This window comes from Ambystoma mexicanum, chromosome 1q (genome assembly GCF_040938575.1).
Source record: "Ambystoma mexicanum isolate Mex_15411 chromosome 1q, UKY_AmexF1_1, whole genome shotgun sequence".
NCBI classification, from domain to species: domain Eukaryota; kingdom Metazoa; phylum Chordata; class Amphibia; order Caudata; family Ambystomatidae; genus Ambystoma; species Ambystoma mexicanum.
This window is the reverse complement of record NC_090922.1, coordinates 642,453,229-642,473,765: the sequence shown is the minus strand read 5'-3', so window position 1 is coordinate 642,473,765 and position 20,537 is coordinate 642,453,229. Positions and strand designations below refer to the sequence as shown.

Sequence of the window (20,537 nt, the reverse complement as noted above, 5' to 3'; positions counted from 1 at the left end):
AACATCAAACCCACACATTAGCTCTGTGGACTTCGGTGAAAATAACATGCTCAAGAACTACTCAAAAGACTTTGAAAGTAACAATCAGATTTAAAGCATACGCTTTTAAGTGACTAACATGACTTACAGTTCTCTTGACTGTTGTCATCTTGGGTCTCGTAGGCATTGGAAATGGCAGTTACTCCATTGTGAATAGTGAGCAAGTTCAACATTAGGCTGTCTGCGACACTCCTTTCCTCTGCATGGCCCTGTCCGAGGAAGTCAAGAGACAAACTAATAATTTCCTTGCAAATTGTTGGCAGAAAGGATTCAGGAGGACTTGAGCATGAGCTGCTGGATTTACTCAAAAAACTGCTGGATGTGTTCATCATTCCTGCATTAGAGACAATACAACAATCATTTCAAAGAAGGTGTGGGTTAACATATGTTAAACCTGCTCAAAAAACATGATCAATCCTCTGTAGATGGCAAAAGTTGCATTTCAATTAAACCAGCAAATAAAGTGTTTTTGCAGTGCGGCATCAATGCTTTGAAGACATTTAATAATAATGAGTTGGTGATTTGCATAGCCCTTAAGGCCAAATTACTCGAGCTTTGAGGCGCATTAATAATCAATGTCACTATTATTACATAAAGGACATAGCCATTTTGGAGGAGCCACCAACTAGAAAATACGTAAATGGCACTACAAAAAGGTAGTAATGGAAGTCAGCTTAGTGCTTTGGTGAGCCTGGGTCAGGCTGTTAAGTACTGGGCATTAACCGCAATTTGGGGAAAACTAAAAAGAACAGTAGAATATTATTTTGGGTATAATGGATTTGCAGCAGGATTACATCAAAGGATCAACTTCAGCAACATGGAGTAATGATGAGCTTTGAATTCCTTTGCAATAAATACAAGTTTATTAAGGGGGAAATTAGGCATTATGCGATCCTTCTAGGTTATCAGTCTGCAATGTTTGCCTGTGGTTCGGAGTTAAAACCTCAAGTGCCTGGCCTACTCACTTTCCTCGGTGTGGAAAGGGTGGAGATTTGCCGGCTCTTATAGCATGTCGATTGGACCTGGAGCAGACAAGGTAGGGATATGAATGGTGTGGGAAGCAGGCCCTAGAGCTTGCGAGGAAAAGGGAACGATATGAGGTGGTAAACATGCTTAACATTAGCTTGCAGTCATCAATGGACCAGACTTTGACATATGTTCAACAAAAACACTTTCATAGATTTTTTACTCCATTTCACTTGTACCTATGCAGACTTCAAGCAAATACATCCTTATCTGTGTTAAGGCAGAGGCCAGCCTGTATCATATATTTTGCAAATGCACCATAGCTACAAATCTATAGGGGGTCTGGAATGTATTGCATGTAGTCGCATATGGAACAAGTTACTTACCTGTAACTGTTGTTCTCCAGCATGGGTCTGGCATGGATTCACATGCTCATGAATATTCCCCGTCGTCAGGCCGGGAATCCTCGGTATAGAAAAAAAAAATCAATATCAGTTTCGTTTCTGATCTGTCTTTCTTAGTAGTAACCAATCACTGGTCTCTGGGTCATACTGCCCCCAGCCAATGACTGCCCTCTCCCTAAGCCCCGCCTCTGGCAGCCATCCTCAGATTTGGTAGCACGTAAAGTGGCAGTATGACCAAGTGAAGAGCTGCAAAGGGGTAGGCGGGAGGGTTCGCATGTGAATCCATGCCAGACCCATGCTGGAGAACAACAGCTACAGGTAAGTAACTTGTTCCTTCTCCAGCATTGGGTCTGGCATGGATTCACATGCTCATGAATAAGAGAACACATAGCAGTGCACACATGCAAAACCACGGGAGGTGGCAAAGGGCTCAACATTAAGCATCTCTCACCAGGCTCACCTTAAGCGAACAGGTTGCGCAGCACTGCTTGGCCGACCCTGGACTCCTCCCTGGAGTCCCGATCGACGCAGTAGAATCTTGTGAAGGTGTGCGTCGACCTCCACGTCGCAGCCCTGCAGATGTCCAGCAGTGGCACACCAGATAGGAACGCCGTGGTAGCAGCGATCGCTCCGGTCGAATGGGCTCTCGGACGGCCGAGCAGCGGTCGGTTTGCCAACCGGTGACAGTGCATGATGCAGCCAGAGAGCCATCTGGAAATGGAAGTCTTCGAGAGAGCCTTCCCTTGATTCACAGTCCCAAAGTTCACAAACAGATGTGATGTCTTCCGAAAACTCTTCGTGCGGTCCACATAGAACTTCAGCGTTCTAGCTACGTCCAGTGAGTGCAGAGTCCTTTCAGCCGGCGACGAAGGAGACGGGAAGAAAACTGGCAACACCAAGGGTTCGTTGAGGTGGAAGTCCGACGGCACCTTGGGCATGAAGGAGGGGTGCGTCCTCAGCACCACCCTCGTGTCGTGAAACGTCAAGTATGGCGGCTTGCAAGATAGGGCCCGGATCTCTCCCACTCGTCGTGCGGAGGTGATGGCCACGACAGAAACTTCAACGGTGCCGAATGCATAGGCTCAAATGGGGCCCCCATGAGCCTGGTCAGCACCACGTTGAGCTCCCACGCCGGGGCAGGGGCCTTCACCGGCGGGAAAGATAGGAACAATCCCTTCACCAGTCGATGAGACCACAAGGACGCCCGTCCCGTAGTTCTGGTGTATCGTGAGATGGCGGCCAGATGTATCTTGATGGAAGCGTGAGCTAGTCCAGCCTTGGCCAATGACAGTAGGTACGGCAATACTTGAGGGGCCGTAATCCGCAGAGGGTTAATCTTCTGTGCACGGCACCAGACAGAGAACCTCTTCCATTTATGTCGGTAGCACTTGAGAGTTGAGGACGACCTGGCCTTTGCAAGAACCTCGCTGCAGTCGGCTGGGAAACTCCAGTGCTGCAGGAGCCAGGCCTGCAAGTTCAGCGACTCTGGGTTGTGGTGAAGAATGGCGCCTCCTCCTCTGGAGAGAAGATCTGCGTCCGTCGGCAGCTTGACTGGTGTGGACGTTGACAAGTCCAGAAGGTCCGGGAACCAGATCTGTCTCGGCCACGCCGGTTCGACGAGGATCCTCCTGCACCGGGACCTCTTGAGCTGGTTGATGAGCCGGAGCAGCAATGGCAGCGGAGGGAACGCATAAAGAAATAGGCCGTCCCAGGGGAACGAGAAAGCATCGCCCATGCTCCTGGGCTGGGGGAACCTGATGGCGAACCTCCGGCACTTGGAATTCGTCGCCGTCGCGAAGAGATCGATCTGGGGTTCGCCCCATCGACGGAAGAGTCGATCCACTTGATCCTGGCGTAGTTCCCACTCGTGGCACAAACGCAGCTCTCTGCTGAGTGAGTCTGCAATGGTGTTTTTTTATTCCTGCCAGATGAAAAGGCACCAGAAACATCCCTTGGGCGACGGCCCAATGCCACAGATCCTGGGCTTCCTTGGATAGGGCAGGGGATCTGGTTCTGCCCTGTTTCCGGATGTAGAAAATCGTGGTGGTGTTGTCGGTGAAGATCCTCACCACCTTGCCCTTGAGGGACGGAAGAAAAGACCTGAGGGCCCAGAACACTGCGCGGAGCTCCAAGATGTTGATGTGGAGTGACTTCTCCTCTGGGAGCCAAAGGCCTCTCGCGTGAAGATCTCCGGAGTGCGCTCCCCAACCTTCCAGGGTGGCATCCGTCGTCACCGTCACCTGGTGCGCTGGGGTCTGAAAGTCCGTGCCCGCCGACAGATGAGAGCGGGTAACCCACCACCGGATCGCCTGACGGAATGTCTCGTTGAGAGGGATCCTTTCCTCGAAGCTGCCCGTTGACTGGACCCAGCGGGCGTCAAGGAACTCTTGTAAGGGGCGCATCCGAAGCCTGCAAAGGCGCACACGATAAATGCAGGAGGACATCATCCCGAGGAGGGACTTGATAGATCTTACCCTGGCAATGTCCGTGGCAGACGCTGCACCTTGCCCAGAATGGTCCTGGTCCTTTCCTCCGACGGCGAGGCCAGCCGTGCCACTGTGTCGAGCTTGGCTCCCAGAAACAGGGCGACTTGCGACGGAACCAGGTGGGATTTTGGAAAGTTGATGGAGAATCCCAGGTCCGTGAGCAGCTGGACGGTCTTCACAGTGTGCTCCACGGCGAGCTCCCTTGTCCTTGCCCAGATGAGCCAGTCGTCCAGGTAGGGGTAGACGTGGATCCCCTGTAGGCGCAGCCGTGCCGCCACAGGTGCGAGGCACTTGGTGAACACCCTGGGTGCCGACTTCAATCCGAACGGGAAACTGGTAGTGCCGCCCTTGGACCACGAACCTGAGGAACTTTCGGTGTCTTTTTAGAATGATGATGTGGAAGTACGCATGCTCCAAGTTTAACGACGACAGGAAATCGCCCTCCTCCAGCCGTCCCAGCACGGGCTGGAGGGTGACCATCCGGAACTTCTGTGCCTTGATGTACTTGTTCAGTCGTCGCAGGACCAGGATGGGGCGCCATCCTCCTGTCTTCTTTTTTACAAGGAAGTACCTTGAGTAAACTCTGGAGCCCCAAAGCCTCTTTGGGACGAGCTCGATGGCACCTTTCTTGAGCATCGCCCTTACTTCCAACAGTAGTTGAGGGATGTAATTTTCCTTCCTGGCCACGGGTGGAACGCGAGGGCACTTCTTCTGAAACTCGAGGGCGTGCCCTTGGGCCAGGGCGTCCAGCACCCAATGGTCGGTGAAGATGGACTCCCACACGCTGACGAACCTTGCCAGCCGGCCTCCCACCGGGGTGCTTCGGCGGGGGCCCGACCCCACGGTCGGTTCAATCTTGTTTGCAGGCCGCCTTGCCTCCTTGACCTCCCTGTCGACTACGACGGGCACCACCTGACTTGCCGTGTCCCTTGTAGGCTTCCTGGGACGAAGATCTTGCCGCTTGGCGGTACGTGGAGGAGCCACTTCCAGATCCCTTGGAGGCACCTTGTCTGCCTCCGGATCTCCGAAAGGACGGCTGTCGTTGTTGGAGCACTCCCAGTGCCCGGACAGTCTCCGTGTCTGTCTTGATGGCCTGAAGGGACTCATCAACCGCCTTCCCAAACAGGTTGTTCCCGTCGAAGGGCATGTCCAAAATCCGTCGCCTTGAGCCATCCTCGTCGTCTCAAGGCAAAAGCTGTTGCCCAGCTGACGGAAACCGGTGTCGGCGATGTCCGTTGCCACCGCGATGGCGTGGTCAGAAGCAATCTCACCTTCCTGTAGGATTTCAAGGGCCTCAGCCCTTTTGGCGTCCGGAAGGAAGTCCAACAGAGGGGCGATTTTGAACCACAATTCCCTGTCGTAGCAGGCTACGATAGCCAGGGCGTTGGCCGCCTTGATAGTCGTCGCTGCGGATGAGATGACCCGTCGTCCCATCGTGTCCAGCTTCCTGCCCTCGCCGTCCGGCGGGGAAGTTGATGTCGAGGCCGATGCCCCCCCCAGCTTTTTTCTTTGCCGCCGCCGCCGAGATGACCGAATCCGGGGTAGGTTGCGCCCGAAGGCACAAGGGGGCAGCGTCGGGGACCCGGTACTTCTTCTCGTACCGGTCCCTCTTTGCCGACGCCCTGGCAGTGTTCTTGAGGAGGGCGAGCCCCTCATCCCAGATGTCTTCAAGAAGTGGTACGGCGAGGACCGTCTTCCTTTTAGCCTCGCGCCGTTGGTAAAGGAACCCTTCCTTCTTCTTCTCTTCTGGGCAGAGCTGGAAGAGCTCGGATGCCCTGGAAATCATGGCATGAAAGGATCCAATCTCGTCGGGCGGGGACGCCCGAGCAGGGGGTGACGGGGGACATGTCCCGTCGTCGCCTCCGTCGTCATCTGTACCTGTCGTAGCCGTGTCCGTGCCTGTATCATCCCCGTGGGTAGTAGACCGGGGGAAGGCAGAGCAGGCCGCAGAGGTGGGAGAGGTGGTGTAGGATGCATCCTCCTCTTCTTATGCGGTGGACTTTCCGAAGGTCCTGGCTCCGGTTCCCCCGTCGGGTCTGGCTCAGGTACCTCCGTCGGGGGGAGGGGTAACCTTGTCCTTATCTCCGAGCATAAGGACTGAATCGCTGACAAAATGGCTGCCGAAGTGTCCTGCGGCACCGGAAAGGACGGGCGCGAGGGCTCTTGAAGAACCTCGTCGGCGACACCGTCGCTCTCGTCGTCGCCCTCGTCGGGATCCCTCCCGATGGCCTGGGCCTCTTCCACGACTTTGATGAGCTCTTCTTCAGAGATCTTGTCCGTATCCACGATGGCCACCTGCCACTCCCCCACCTTTTCCAACGAGGACTTCGTGGGGGTCTTCTCAATGGGCCGGAAAGACGACTCCCTCCGTGGTGGCAGGGAGACACTGGGTCCTGAGGTCGCCTCCACTGGCGTAGCCTCCACAGGCTGAGCCAGGGCCGCTGCGACATCCTCAATCGAGGTCTTAGCAGGGTGAATTAAGGCCATCGTCACCTTCTGTACGCTTGGGGCCTTCACCTTGGGGGGAGGGTCCGAGCCTCACTCCCCCTCTGCCGGAATCTTTGAGATCGACCGGTGCCTCTCCAGAAGCTTCGCCGGGTTCTCGGACTTCCTCTTACCCGAGCCAGAGCGTTGGCTCGTGGTTGATGGCGCTGGGGAGGATGCGCCCTGCCTGGCAGCCAAAGAGCCTGACCGTTCGGCGCTCCCGGTGCCCGCGGACTCGCGGTGCTTGGCCTTTTGTTGGGCCCCCGTCGCCGGGGCGCCCTCACAGGACTTAGAAGACCGCTCGGACTTCTTTTTCTTCTTCTCGCCTGACGGGCTCTTCCCTTCCAGCCAGTTTGCAAGACGGAGGTGGCGATCCTTCATGGTCCGCTCCGACATGTTCCCACAAAACGCGCAGTCCTTCTCCGTGTGCGTCTTGTTCTCATGGAGACAGTAGAGGCATAACGAATGCTCGTCCTCCTTGAAAACATTCTGAAGCTGGAATCCAGGGGCAGGTCCTGAACAGTTTCCCGGGCGTCGAGCTTCCTTTCTCCTGGGCCATGTCCGGGGTAGGCCTCGGAACGTCTGGAATCCTCCAAAAGCGTAACTCGACGAAATCTTCACCCTTGAGGGGCGTAGAAAACTCAGTAACGGATCCCCGTTGATCGGATGTAGAAACGGTGGAGCTTGAGCCTCTATTTAACCGAAAAATTAGAAAAAATCTCCTGAAAAAGCGCGAAAACGCAGCAAAAGCTCGAGAGCTAGAGCACGAGGACTCCCAACACTTGAATGTGCGGTAAAAATCTGAGGATGGCTGCCAGAGGCGGGGCTTAGAGAGAGGGCAGTCATTGGCTGGGGGCAGTATGACCCAGAGACCAGTGATTGGTTACTACTAAGAAAGACAGATCAGAAAAGAAACTGATACTAATTTTTTTTTTCTATACCGAGGATTCCCGGCCTGACGACGGGGAATATTCATGAGCATGTGAATCCATGCCAGACCCCATGCTGGAGAACCCCATCTACTCTAGCAGTTTCTCTACTATAGAATGATAACTTTTGGCATCTGAATGATAACTTATGGAATCTAGATTGGGACTTGAAGGAATATGTGAAACGTTCAGTCATTATTGGGAATAAGTTAATTATGAGAGTATGAAAAAGAAACACTTGTCCAGATAGGAGAGAGATGGGTGAGGTCATCAAATTGAGCTCCCATGAAAAGGTGATGTTTGGGAAAAGGTAGATGGAATAAAGTTTTTGAAGATTTAGGGAAGGTTTCTGAATGAAATTGGATTGAGGCAAAAACATCTGCATAGTTCTTCTAGACAGGGGATGCTTGTTCTCAAGGGATGCTGAAGAGTTTGGTGAGATGGTTCAGCCAATTCCTCCTCCTCCTCCTCTTATTTCTTTGCTCTGCCCCCTTTTTCATATCCTGTGTCTCACTTTGCACAGGAGGCTAAATGAAACAAATCGAAGGTGTATGTTCTGGGGAAGGGGGAGTCTTCTCTGATTCCGTTCATATTATATTTTGGCTTGCTTACTCTTTTGAGATTGCCGGTTCCGTTTTGAAAATTCTATAAAGTTTCTATAAATAAAATGTGGAAATCTACTAAATGAAAGGCCAATCCACAGCAAAAGAGGTTGCATATCTATTAGAAAATGTTTTCTGATTGAGTGGCTGTTTGGATAATCGTATAAAATACCTCCCACCACCCATAGCCTGTGGTGTCTCTGAATACATTTGCTGAGAGTATCATCTTTGATCTCGATATAATCCAAAGTATAATCAAGAAGGTCTCTGCTTCATATTTTAACCACATTCATTCTTGCTGTCCGTATGGCCCAAGTGAACAAAAGAGCATACAGGAAAGAAAGAACGTTCATATAGTGCCACGTGTTGTAAGCAGCGTCAAGGCTATGAGAAAATAAGGTGGAATATACGGAAGCCTTACAGGTGAACACAGACAAGAGAACCCACTTTTGCCCATACGAAAATGCATTATACACATATTCATCATGTCAGTTCTTGTAAGGTCTATCATGATCTCTTGATAAAGGGACAATTGATTCCTTTTGTATGTGACCTATATCAATAAAAGTTGCAGTTTGAGCGAAATCCCATTGGAAATAAGATTACCTGATGCATGGGACCCCTGAAGGCTCTGAATTGGGTGGACTCTGATTTCATACAAACATCCAGATATTCGTCGATTCTTCATTAGACTTCGACTCCTGAAATGTAGAGGGGAAAATAGCGCTCATAGAAGTATAGCGATACACGATTATCACAAGGTATTACGTGAGAAGGTGATTCGTAATTAACACCAGTGATATAGCATTTTGGATTGATAAAACTAAACAGAAAGCTTGTGAAGGGGATTTTAAATATGAGCCATCGTACTCTGCAATTACCACAAATATAAACATTTAACTTGGTTGCGAAAATCAGCAAATCAAAAAAACAATACTTCCTTATTAATCATGTTCCTACACTTTGTCCATTGTGCCTGCTACTTATGCCAACTTTTAGGAACATGATTTCAACGTAGCTGTTTTACCAAAAACTCATAGTTAAAAAGAGTAGGAGGCTGGGGGTTCATCCCATGTCCCGGACATGCCCCAGATAACCCCATTCACATCAACCATAACTTCAGAAAATAGCAGAATAAATGTAAGATGTTGATTGGAGTTGAGGTGCAGACTGTGGATGAGTAATACAAGAATACAAAAAACAATAGTGAGAGTAAAAAAGTAACAGGTATTTAGTGCCAAATTACAACCAGGGCATCTTCAGGTCACTAGAACTAGCTCCACAGTCAGAGGAGGATAAGAAGGCCAACTGATCACGATCATTTATGTACCTAGTTAAAAAACAAAGGGTGTGAGAAACACTGAAAGATACAAGTTCCTCACACATGGATATAGGGTATGAAAAACTATAGAATGTGTATTTACTAAAGTGTGCCATGAAACCCTTGGTTCCATCAAAGGAAGTGCAGCCAATACCATGCCCATCATAAAGGCTATCGCAGACTGATCATCCAGAAAGGTCTAGCTGAAATTGCAGATTTGAAGATTAACACACTATTTAATGTGACACTTCGAAAACCAAACTGTATTTAGCTCTGTAGCAGTGGGAAATATATCAAGCAAGATTGGGTACAATGTACGGCAGCCTGAAATATTACTTCCAAAATATCCTTTAGTAATTAATATTTGTGTATGTGTTTCAAAATGTACTACTGTTGTGAACCCACTGGAGCCTGCTTTAGGATACAGTGCAAGAGCATGATTAAATGGCTGCCATGCAGCAGCTGAACACAAATTGAGAACTGTTACATTGGCAATATATTTTCAAAGGGCTGTGGTAGTAGGTGAATAAGGTGGGCTCATTTATGTTGCTGATGGGTACTTGCTGTGCCTCACATTGAGTACATCTTTTCCTTTTTAACACCATCCAATTTGGTATACACAACAGGTATAGGATATAAGAGAAGAACTATGTTTAAAAGCTGAGGAGGTCTTCTTGGTGTGTGGGATTGGGCGGCTATTCTATAAACTAGGGAACTACGACACACAATAGCTGTGACAAGTTCTGGAATGTTGTTGTGTGGAGAAAATAAAAATGTATGAGCCAAGTTGTCTCATCTAGAAATCCACAGAGTATATTGCTGGTCTTTCAAAGAATGAGATAAACAGAGATAATTAATCCAAAAAAACGCTGAAGATGGAGGTCAAGATGGAATTTAAGAACCAACCCTTTGGGAGGACTGAGAAAGGAACATAATTAGTGAACACAGTATTTGACACCGTCTAGTGATACTCTAACCAGGTAACAGACTGAGAAATAATGCTGGCTTCAGGAGATCTGAAAGTGGTTTATAGGTACAGCTAACCACATAAAACCAATTACATTTGATTCTGCAAAAAAGTACACAAATATAATGTATTCGGGCTTTAACCCACTAAGCAGGTAACATCCAAGAAAAGCATAGATCACCAAAACACACACACGGAAGTCTCAAAGTAAGACTAATTTGACTACACTAAACACAGAAGCAATTCGATGAAGTAAAGCAATAAAAACGATCATGTAAAGTGAAAAGACAAATACAAACACATTACACCAACAACCAAATACCATGCTTTAAGACAGACACATCAGCAGATCTGTCAGGTAAGTAGGCTTAGTGTCTAAACAGAGTCAGAGTTCCAGGTAAGTACCGTAGAGGGGGTAGGAAGTTGCATTGGTTCCACTGCACAAGCATTGGCAAAGACAACAGGTTCGATTTTTTTTTGTTTAAAAGCACCATTGCAGACATGGATATAGGGTATGAAAAACGAGTGAATGCCTGGTTACACTCAATCCCACAACACTAGGGACGCTCTTACGGGGATCCTTGGCTAGAACTCCACCCATCACAAGCAGGTATGAGTAGAAGGGAGAGGGCTTTGCACCTAAACAATCCCTATTTGTGGGAGCAGGGAAGGGAGGCAGATAGCAGGGGTTGGGAGCACAAAAACAGGTATGTGCAATCAAGCCCCTCACTCTGATTTTCTGAGTGACCGCCCCTGGGGTACTCTGAATTACTGGGGACACTTATGTCTGCGGTTGGTTTCATCAATGGAGGTTCAGGGGCCGTAGGTGCAGCAGCTAAAGTTGGCATCATGGCTGGATCCGGCTTAGCAGAGGTTCACGTCTCTGGTAGGGAAAGTTCTGACAGATTTCTAGCTGGAGAGGACAGGCACCTCAGGGCAACAGCCACAGGAGGTCCCCATAATGTGAAGAGACCTCCAGGACAAGGCAGAGCAGCGCAGTAGTGAAGAAACCCCAAATCGGGGGTCGGCAAGCAAAGTTTGTGGCAAAGCAAAACAACCAGCACCATATCCATATTGGGCCCTCTTTGCGCAAAAAAAGCAGCGATGGCAGGAAGAAAGTCTTCGGCCACAAGTCTATGACAGGCACAGTCCAGATGTCTAGCTCAGTACGGTGGCTGGTACAGTGGGGGTGCCTTTTAAGAGACTGGACAGGCCACAAGAGGGTTCTGAGACATTTTTGATGGCTTCTGGTGGTGGGTTACTCATGCAGAGGTTCAGACTTGTTAGTCCCACCAGTATAAGAGTTGAAGCATTGGTGAGGGTCTCCCAAGATTGCAAGACGTCCAACAGGTCTGCAATAGGGGTTGGCTTTGGCAATGCTGGTCGTCCCACGCAGCAATCTTCATCACATGCTACTCTTCTTTAGTGTCTTGGCTCCAGTGGACCATCTGACAAATGGCTGTAGGGTTCCCCTTCTTATCGCAAATTCTGGCTTTGGACTGCACCAGCCCACCAATAGCAAGGGCCTGCACCTTTCAAACAGGTTAGGGCTGTCTCAATCCTGGACAGCCCCTAACCTCACATCTGACCAGCCACAGACATGCTTTGGCAGGAGTAGAGATTGGGGCCAGACAGTCCCAATCCCCATTTCTGCCATGTCACATACACACAGCACTTTGCCTTAAAATCAAAACCAGATCCAGCGAAAGTGCACACCTTTTATATGACTTTTCCCAGACCTGAGAGAGCAAGAACACCACCAAAGAAAAACATGAGCAACAGACAGAGCTAGGTCCGCATTGCAGCACCATTTTGAGTACTTGGTTCTCAAAATAGCACTATCAGGCAAAAACACAAATAAAACTTTTATTACAGTAGTGACTACTGTACTCGTAGTCCACAGCCCCTTTCCTCCATACTTTACAGGTGTGTCTGTCCCACAGGAATGTGACCGGTACATTTGCACAAACAAAATATATCCTCCAAATTCCTATTGGGAGCGGCGTCCATGTACGCACGAGGCATGATATGATATGGCATTTATAACGTGCCTGTACAGAAGTGTTTCTAGGCGCAACAAGAAAAGGAGGGGGAAATAGAGGGAGGACAAAACAACGATCTTACTAGGCTTTGTCATTCAGATCGCGCAAGTGCAGGGAGGTGGAGAAGTGCTACGGGGGCGGGTGGGGGGGGGCGTGCATGTAACTCAAAAGTGCAGCCAGCAGGTGGTACAGAGCAGGTAAATCAGAAAGTGCAGCCAACGGGTGGCTCATAAGTGCAGAGAGAAAGGACTGTGGGGTTACAGATACAGACCACAGGTGCTGGGGGAGCCAAGAGGCAGAGCGAGGTGCGACTGGACATGCAGGGACCTGGGCACAAGTTCAGAGGGTGGCCAGGTGACCAGTGCGTGGAGCAGTTGGGACATCAGCAGGGTAGAGGAAGCGAGAAAGCGGAAGAAAAGAGGAAGGTCTTGAGTTGTTTCCAGAACCAGAGGTGATTTTGCTCGCGTTTGAGAGAGGCAGGGAGGCTGTTCCAGAGGGAGCCCCAGTCAAAGATAGAGATCTGCCCCCAACTCTCTGCTTGGAAAAGCGACTGACCTTCAGTGAGTTGAAGGTGGATGAGCACAGAGTTTGAGACGGGAGATGTTTAGGGAGAGAGTTTGGAGGTAGTGCAGTCCCAGGCCCCAGAAAGCCTGGTGGACAATGCATAGGTCTAATAATAAGGGAGGAATCCCGGGTGACACTTGATGAACAATAAGTCACAAGTGTCGTGTTCCATCTGATCCCGGGTAGGATAAACAATGAAAAACAAGGGGAAATAGAGCAAGGGTGGAAAGGTCAAGTGAAGAATAGCTAACTAATCAAAATAGAAAGCCCAATTGAAGATAAAGACTAAAGTTGAATAAATTAGAACAAGGTTAAAACAAGTATTGACTAAACATAAGTGTGAATCAACAATCACAGTTCAAATAAATTAATAATGTTCACACTGCATGTCATAGGAAAACAATAACAAAAAGGCCTATTAGGGACTAGTATTAAAGAGGTTGATAATAAAAAAGCTCATTGGTTAATCACTGTGTACAAATAATTTCACAGACATTTACAATTCAAAGACTCTGATGGTATCCAGTGTGAACATTATTAATTTATTTGAACTGTGATTGTTCCATTTCCCCTTGTTATTCATGGACAATACATAGGGTCTTGAACTTGATCCTTGCAGCCACTAGGAGCCAATGAAGAGATTTCAGTGCTGGAGCGATACGAGCCCTGGGTTTGATGCCAATGACAAGTCTTGCAGTCCTGTTCTGGATAAGTTGTAGAAGACGGAGAGTAGAGGTAGCAAGATTTAGAAAGACTGTTGCAGTAGACCAGCCTAGAGAGGACCAGAGCTCAATAACAGAGTTACCGCCAACTTTACCACATACCACCACACTCCTATCGAGACCGATTATGCTTTAAACTGAGGACTTTGAAAAGAAAATAGGAAGAGAGATCTCTCCGTTTCTGGGAAGGGAAGAGACCACCTTGGGGAAGAATCTAGGATGAGTACATAATACAAATGTGTCCTTAATGAAAACAGTGTGTGGCTCTGACACAGACAGAGCTTTTATTGAACTAATTTGTCGGGCCAATGTAAATCACCATTAAAATTGCTGTCTTTAAATATATTAACCTTAAGTCCACCAAGCCCACAGGCTAGAAGGGTTTTTGAGATATGAATAAAAGAACCAGAATCAGAATCAACACAGAATACGGACCCTTCGCTGGTGGGTATGTCTACAGAAGGCCTTCAAAGGGATGCAGATTAACAGAATTAGATGTTGAGAACATAATTTCTTTTGAACTTCTGCAGGCACCGGTTTTTGCATATGGCACCATCAGACACCCTAGCTGCAATGCCTTAATAAGCTAGGAAACGGTCAAGTGTTGTAAGTGAGCAACAGATCTGTTGTGATGGCAAGGCAACTGGAATTTCATTGAGGGGTAGGTTGTTGTTTCATAGTGAGGATCAGTGTGCAGAGTTGGTTCCTGTAACAGACGTAAGTAAAATGTCACATACTGCTATTTTACCTCTATATTTGTGGACCCCCAAAGTTTTGCTTTTGTTTCAGCCTCCTGTCCTGACGTTCTGCCAGTGAAGCAAAGCATTCAGCAGCACTCCACTGGGCTTTCGCTCATGTTATGGGGAAAATGACTCGTCTATTTGACAGTCAGTACTGGGAAACTTAGTTTCTCTTAGTCTTATGATTTTGTTGACACTTTTGGCAACTATTTTATTATTTATAGGCATTTTTTTGGTTATACATTATCGAAAACCTTTTCGCCAATTAATTCAAAAGAGAAACAAAGTTCATTTCATTTAAATCCAAAAGCGCGAATTCAAACATCAACAAGCGCTACTTCAGTTCATTGAGATACGTTCTAATTTTAGCAAAAGCTGTCAATAATCGTTTTACTAACGCCAAGGTGAGTGGGATGCAATTCCCTCCTAAAAGCTCCCACCACCAATACTCCATCGATCTTGAACCATACTTTTTTGTGAATTATGTCATCAGGTTTATTCTTATGTCCTTCAATGCGGGGCAGAATACTACCAAATTCTTTAGTGATTCTAACAAATTGTCTTTCTTGCACAGTCTGCAAACTGCCCCACATATGCTGTTTCTCCTTTGACTCTATATCTCTCCAGTCGGAAATAGGTTTAATCTAAATATCCCTATAAAACCAGTTAGGAAATAGGATCAAATACTTAAGCATTGTGTTCAGCTTGCGTGCCCCTTGAAATGGTTTCCCGTATCCTTTCAGAGATTGGCATTCTTCCTGGGTTGCAATCCAGTCTAAAGTATACAATTTTTTTTAACCTTATCTGGGTTGTCTGATTCACCCAAATCGAGTAAGATTGCTTGACAGATCTTTTTCCATTCTGACAGGGTCGTATCATTTTCGTTTACAAGTGATTCCATCAGAACCGCGAAGCCCCCTGTCTTGGTTACGTCAATGCACTTCCTATACAACGAAAAGGCCTTCCAGGTCACTATCGTCTTCATGACAGTTAGACCAAGTTCCATTTGGATTGTTTGGATCAGCGTACTCTTTGATAGACGGAGTACGTGCTTTCAAAAGATGTCTTCAATCCTGGACCAGTTCTCGGCCTGGAACCTGAACGAGGTCTCTGCTCCATACGTTAAAATCGGCAGAGCCTTCATTCGGGAGAATGAAATCAACGGAGTCAGCGAAAAGCCACAAAATCTCTTCACCAGCAACCTTCCTTGGCTTGCCACGTTTTTGCCTTTAATCGCAGTACGTCCAGTCTTGGGGTGTCTCTCTTGTTTGTGTTCAGACATACTCCCAAGTATGTGAATGACTTTACTTTAGGTATTCTGCTTCCCATAAGATGCCACCCCTTAGATTTCCTGTGGGTTCGGGCCACCTTTGTTTCAAAAGCCGTTATCCTTGATTTTAAAGGATTGATAAGGCCATTGGTCACCACATATTTCTGTAGTGCATCCAGTTGCCGCTGGTGGCCTACTGGCGTCTGGTCCAGCAGGATCACGTCCTAAGCATATAACAGACGACCTACTATGAACCTTCCAATCTTCGGTGGGAAACACCAATCATTCGAGAAAGCATCTTCTATGTCCGATATAAATAAATTAAAAAGATCAGGGGCCAAAGGACATCCTTGTTTTAGGCCCTTGTTGGTCAAAATGTCTTTTGTCAAAAGCCCCGATTTGTCCAATCTTACTTGCATTCTGGTTCCTGAATAAAGATCTTGGATTGCTTCCAGTGCGCTGTTTGGGCATCCCCATTGCAGTAGTTTGTTCCACAGGTTAGGGCGATTGACAGTGTCAAAAGCCCGAGTAAGATCAATAAAGGCCATATAGATCTTCCTGCCTTTACTTCTTTCGACTTGGGCCTTAAAAATATTAATAATAAAAACATTCAATGATGTTCCTACGCCCTTAACGAACCCAGCCTGCCACTCATCCCTATGATTTGAATAGATGCACTTTGACAGCACCTTCAGTGATAGTGTGGCGAATACCTTCCCTGCCACATCTAGCAGTGCTATTGGCCGACAGTAATTTGGGTCAGATCTTAAGCCTTTTTCATACATCGGAAAAAATCACTGCTTTTTTCCAAGAAGTGGGTATTGACTTTGATTTTATAATGTAGTTGAATAACATCACCAAAAACAAGGACCATTGCACAGGATCTTGTTTTAGTAAGACATTGGTCATCCTATCTGGCCCAGGGGCCCTCAGGTTGTCTTGAAAGAGGCCCCTAGGGGACCCTGACATCTATCGAAACAAGGCAGGTCACCACACACGATAGAGACGCCAGACACGAGGTTGTATTCCCAAAGCTAGGGTTTTATTGCAAAGTAAAAGTCTCAGTTGGCCAACTCGGTCTCACGCCCCGCGACGTGTATCTCTAGACCTCGAGGGACGCAAGAGAGTGAATTACGTACATCAGTTACATATATACAAAATGCATATCAAACAATCAGCTATGACATGTATAAACACCCCTCTTCATTGGGTTTCTTTGAACTTGGTGTGATGATGGACATCTCCGACCACTATGACACCTTCAAACATCTATTCTAGTAACTATTTGCAATTTGTGAGTGCGTAGGCATCTTTCGGTTTTTGAATAGAACATGGCGCTTCTGTTCTTGGAAGCGAACTACCTACAGGGGGAGTTGCATTCCAGACCTTGCTATCTATCAGTTGCTATTCATGTCCTGGGAGCCGACATGCTCTTAGCGGGCTCAGCAAAGGGGGGCCGTTAGAAAAGCATAATTCAAGCCTTTAGCAGTATTATTCTAACATATTCTACCATATAACGAGACTGGCTGGCAGCTGTGAAATGATTAAATGCCCTGCGGCTCTGCTTCAAGGCTACATTAAGGAGGGAGCCGGGCATTCTTCCTGGCGCTGCCTACGTTTGTGTTTCAGCGAAACTCTTGTTATCCTCTCGGCCCTGTGGCCTTGTCCTTTCCATATACAGACAACAATGTTCCACAGTCGAGCAGTGTAAGCGGAAAATATACTGCGAGGCAATAGGAACAGAAAGCAATGAGCAATGGTTAGAAAACAAAATGGCGATTCTTGTTACATCAAAATGGCCGTTCATTGGAAAACTCGAAAACCTATATTCTGTCGTATCGTGCATGAGACGGTTGGCCCACGGCCACCAAAATGCGTTTGCGGTCTCAAATTGGATTTCTAGACTGACAAACCCTCCTTTGGCCGTATGCCAAACGTCTCATCTATTTATTGAAACCTCCTCTAGTGATGATGAATCCGAAGTACTTATGTCGGAGTCTCGCATGCTATCGTGGTCATCATTGTCTTCATTAATATCTATTGCCATCAACTCTTTCATTACTCTCATCTCATTTGGGTCTGGGCTAGTTCGATCATGAGGTTGTTTTTTCTTCGTTATCATTTTCATGCATCCTTCCGTACATCCCTCAGTTACTTCTGCACAAACTATGGGTAAACAATGTATACATCGCTGTGCAGTCTTTTAAAGGATACGCCTCCACCCACTTACTGAATGCACAGATTACCACCAAGACGTATTTTAAGTTTTGGCACCTTTCCATCTCTATGAAATCAAAATGAACTACCTCAAACGGCATGGAAGGCGGGCCAAAACTGCCTGTTGGTGTCACTGTTCCCTTTCCTACATTGTGTTGTAAACACGTGATACAGTTCTGCACCAACCTCTCTGCATTCTTTTTTATGTTTGTATTCTGCCATACTGTAGAAAGGTGCTGTATCATTTTCTTGGCACAGATGTGCGTAGGGCTCTGGGCCATTGTGACCATTGCAGTCACATATGAATTTGGCAACATCCAGTTTCTAGTTCCCTTGTCCACCCAACAACCCCCCAAATCCAACTCAGCAGATCCCTCTGCCCATCCCTGTATTTCAACGGCCGTAGCCTCGGCCTGCATTTCTTTGACAGTCGCAACTCAATCTTCTATCATACAGGGTACTTCCGCTGTCTGAACCGTCATCATCTTGGTATTCAAATCAGTGGCAGTTTGTTTCGAAATCCTGTCTGCAAACGCATTTCCCTCTCCTATTTTGCATGTTACTTTTTTGTGCCTCGCAATTCACTATTGCTAGGCGCTTTGGAAACGTAAGTGCAGACAGCAATCGTACAATCAAAGGGCCATGTTGAATTCTGGCACCATGTGATGTCAGAAACCCTCTCTCAGCCCAGAGTCGTCCAAAGATGAACCACTCCAAACGTGTACTGACTATCAGTATATATATTCACATTCAAATTTTCAGAAATCTTGCAGGCTCTGGTTACTGCTATTATTTCCAAAGCTTGTGCTGAATTATAGGGGATTCTTTTACTATCTACAACACTCTCTAGGGTAGTGATAGCGTATGCGGCAGTTGTCGTGCCATCTGGTAATTTAAAACATGAGCCGTCACAAAATAACTCTCCATCCGGCTCTTTCTGTGGAATATCACTTAAATCAACTCTCCCCTTGGTTTCTTCCTCAATGGTGGGGGGGTGATTCATTCTTCCCAATTTCTTTTATGGTTAATGGCATTAATTCTGCAGGATTCAAAGCGCTACACGCCATAATTTGGATATGGGGCGCGAACAAGATAATCTCATATCTTGTCAATCTAGCAGAGGTGAGGTGTTGTGTCTGTGTCCTATTTAATAGGACGTCTATGGCATGTGGCACCATCAGAATTAAAGTGTGCCCCAATACCATCCCTTCCGTTTGTTTCACTGACGCAGCAGCCGCAGCGACAGATCACAAACATGGTGGTAGTGCACGCGCTACAGGGTCCAGCGCAGACGAAAAATAGCCGCACGGCCTATTTCTTCCACCTTGTTCCTGTGTCAAAACCGCCAATGCACATCCTTCACTTTCACACACAAATAGTCTGAACATTTTCTCATAGTTCGTGTGAGGCTATGCCTCGGCTAGAGCCGCGGCGTGCTCCGGACACGCCTCAGCTAGAGCCGCAGCGTACACCAAACACGCCTCGGCTGGAGCCGCGACAGGCTGCGCCTCGGTTGGAGCTGCGGCATGCTCAGAGCGCACCTCGGCTTGGCTTACCTTGTCTTCAGGCCTGCCCAGATGGGGTGAGCGAAGGGAGGAGTGGCCGACTCGCCACCGCCGTGCTCCTCATGGCTACCCCAGGGCTAACCATAGCGGGAGGGAACCACCCAGCAGCCGACCATGCCCCTACTCGGCGCGGCCACGGGCACGTGACCGACGCGAGGGTCTTCCATTGCTTAAAGGGGAATGGCAATACGCTGGGACGGCGTCCTTTAAAGGAGTCGGGTCAAAGCCTCATGAACCAATAGAAAGGGGGCTCGGCTGGACGCTCAGTGATTGGTGGGGCCCTAAGACCAGCTGTTATGATAAAAGCGCGCCAAACCATTCCGATGTGTGTTTGTTCTCTTTCCACAGGATATCGGTAAGAGAGAGAAGGGAGAGTCAGAGTGGTGGGCCTATCCGGATGCTAAGGGATAGAACCAAGCTGGGACTAAGGCCAGCATACCCTGTGAAGCCAAGACACCGGTGAAGCAAACCGGAAGCACTTGTTTATTTTGTTACCTTGAGACGTTTTCTGCCTTACCAAGAATAAATATACTTTCATCATCCGCCTGTCTCCCGTCTATAATTCCACACTGGCGACGAAGGTGGGATATTAGACAGCGCTATGGAACCTCTGATTAAAACCCTGCCCGAGGGCCAACAGCAACTACAGCAACTGATCCAGCTGCAATCTCTACAGGCAGCCGCGGATAGGCAAGCCTTTCAACAGGCCATTCAGTTACAGAGCACCCTACAATCCAATGCCCAGGACAAACAGCATGAGACGATATCCCGTTTCACAGATGCCGTAGCCAACACCAGAAATCAACCACTGGTACCTTCGGCGTTCCTACAAAAATATGAGGAGGGAGAAGACCCTGCCTTTTTTTTCACTAGTTTCGAAAGGATTGCTAGGAACGCACAGTGGTCCCTGGATCGGTGGGGACAGTACGTTGCCCCCCTCCTGTCTGGAGTGATGCAGGGCGCATACCAGGCGGCGAATCCCAACGGCAACACCCCGTATGGGGAGATTAAAACCGCAGTGCTGGATCGATTAGGCCTGGACGATGAAGCCTACCGAATCCAATTGAGGGAGACCCGTCTCAAGGCTGGGGAAAGCCCGTGCCAGCTGTTCTATAGAATAAAGGACCTGGTTGAGAAGTGGCTACTGGCTCCAAACCCCGCTAATCAACCATTGCTTGACAAAATCATCTTGGAACAGTTCATAGAAGCCCTACCAGGG

General features: G+C 47.9%; 1 protein-coding gene across 1 annotated transcript in view; it reads right to left on the bottom strand.

Annotated features, from left to right (window-relative positions):
• Positions 1-20,537, bottom strand: part of KIF14 (kinesin family member 14) — a 1,355,767-nt gene that overhangs the window by 240,225 nt on the left and 1,095,005 nt on the right. The window contains exons 23-24 of the mRNA XM_069641230.1: positions 8,517-8,611; positions 128-373 (exon numbers count right to left, since the gene is read on the bottom strand). Coding sequence (XP_069497331.1) covers positions 128-373; positions 8,517-8,611 — 341 coding nt within the window. The remainder of the gene's footprint in view (positions 1-127; positions 374-8,516; positions 8,612-20,537) is intronic.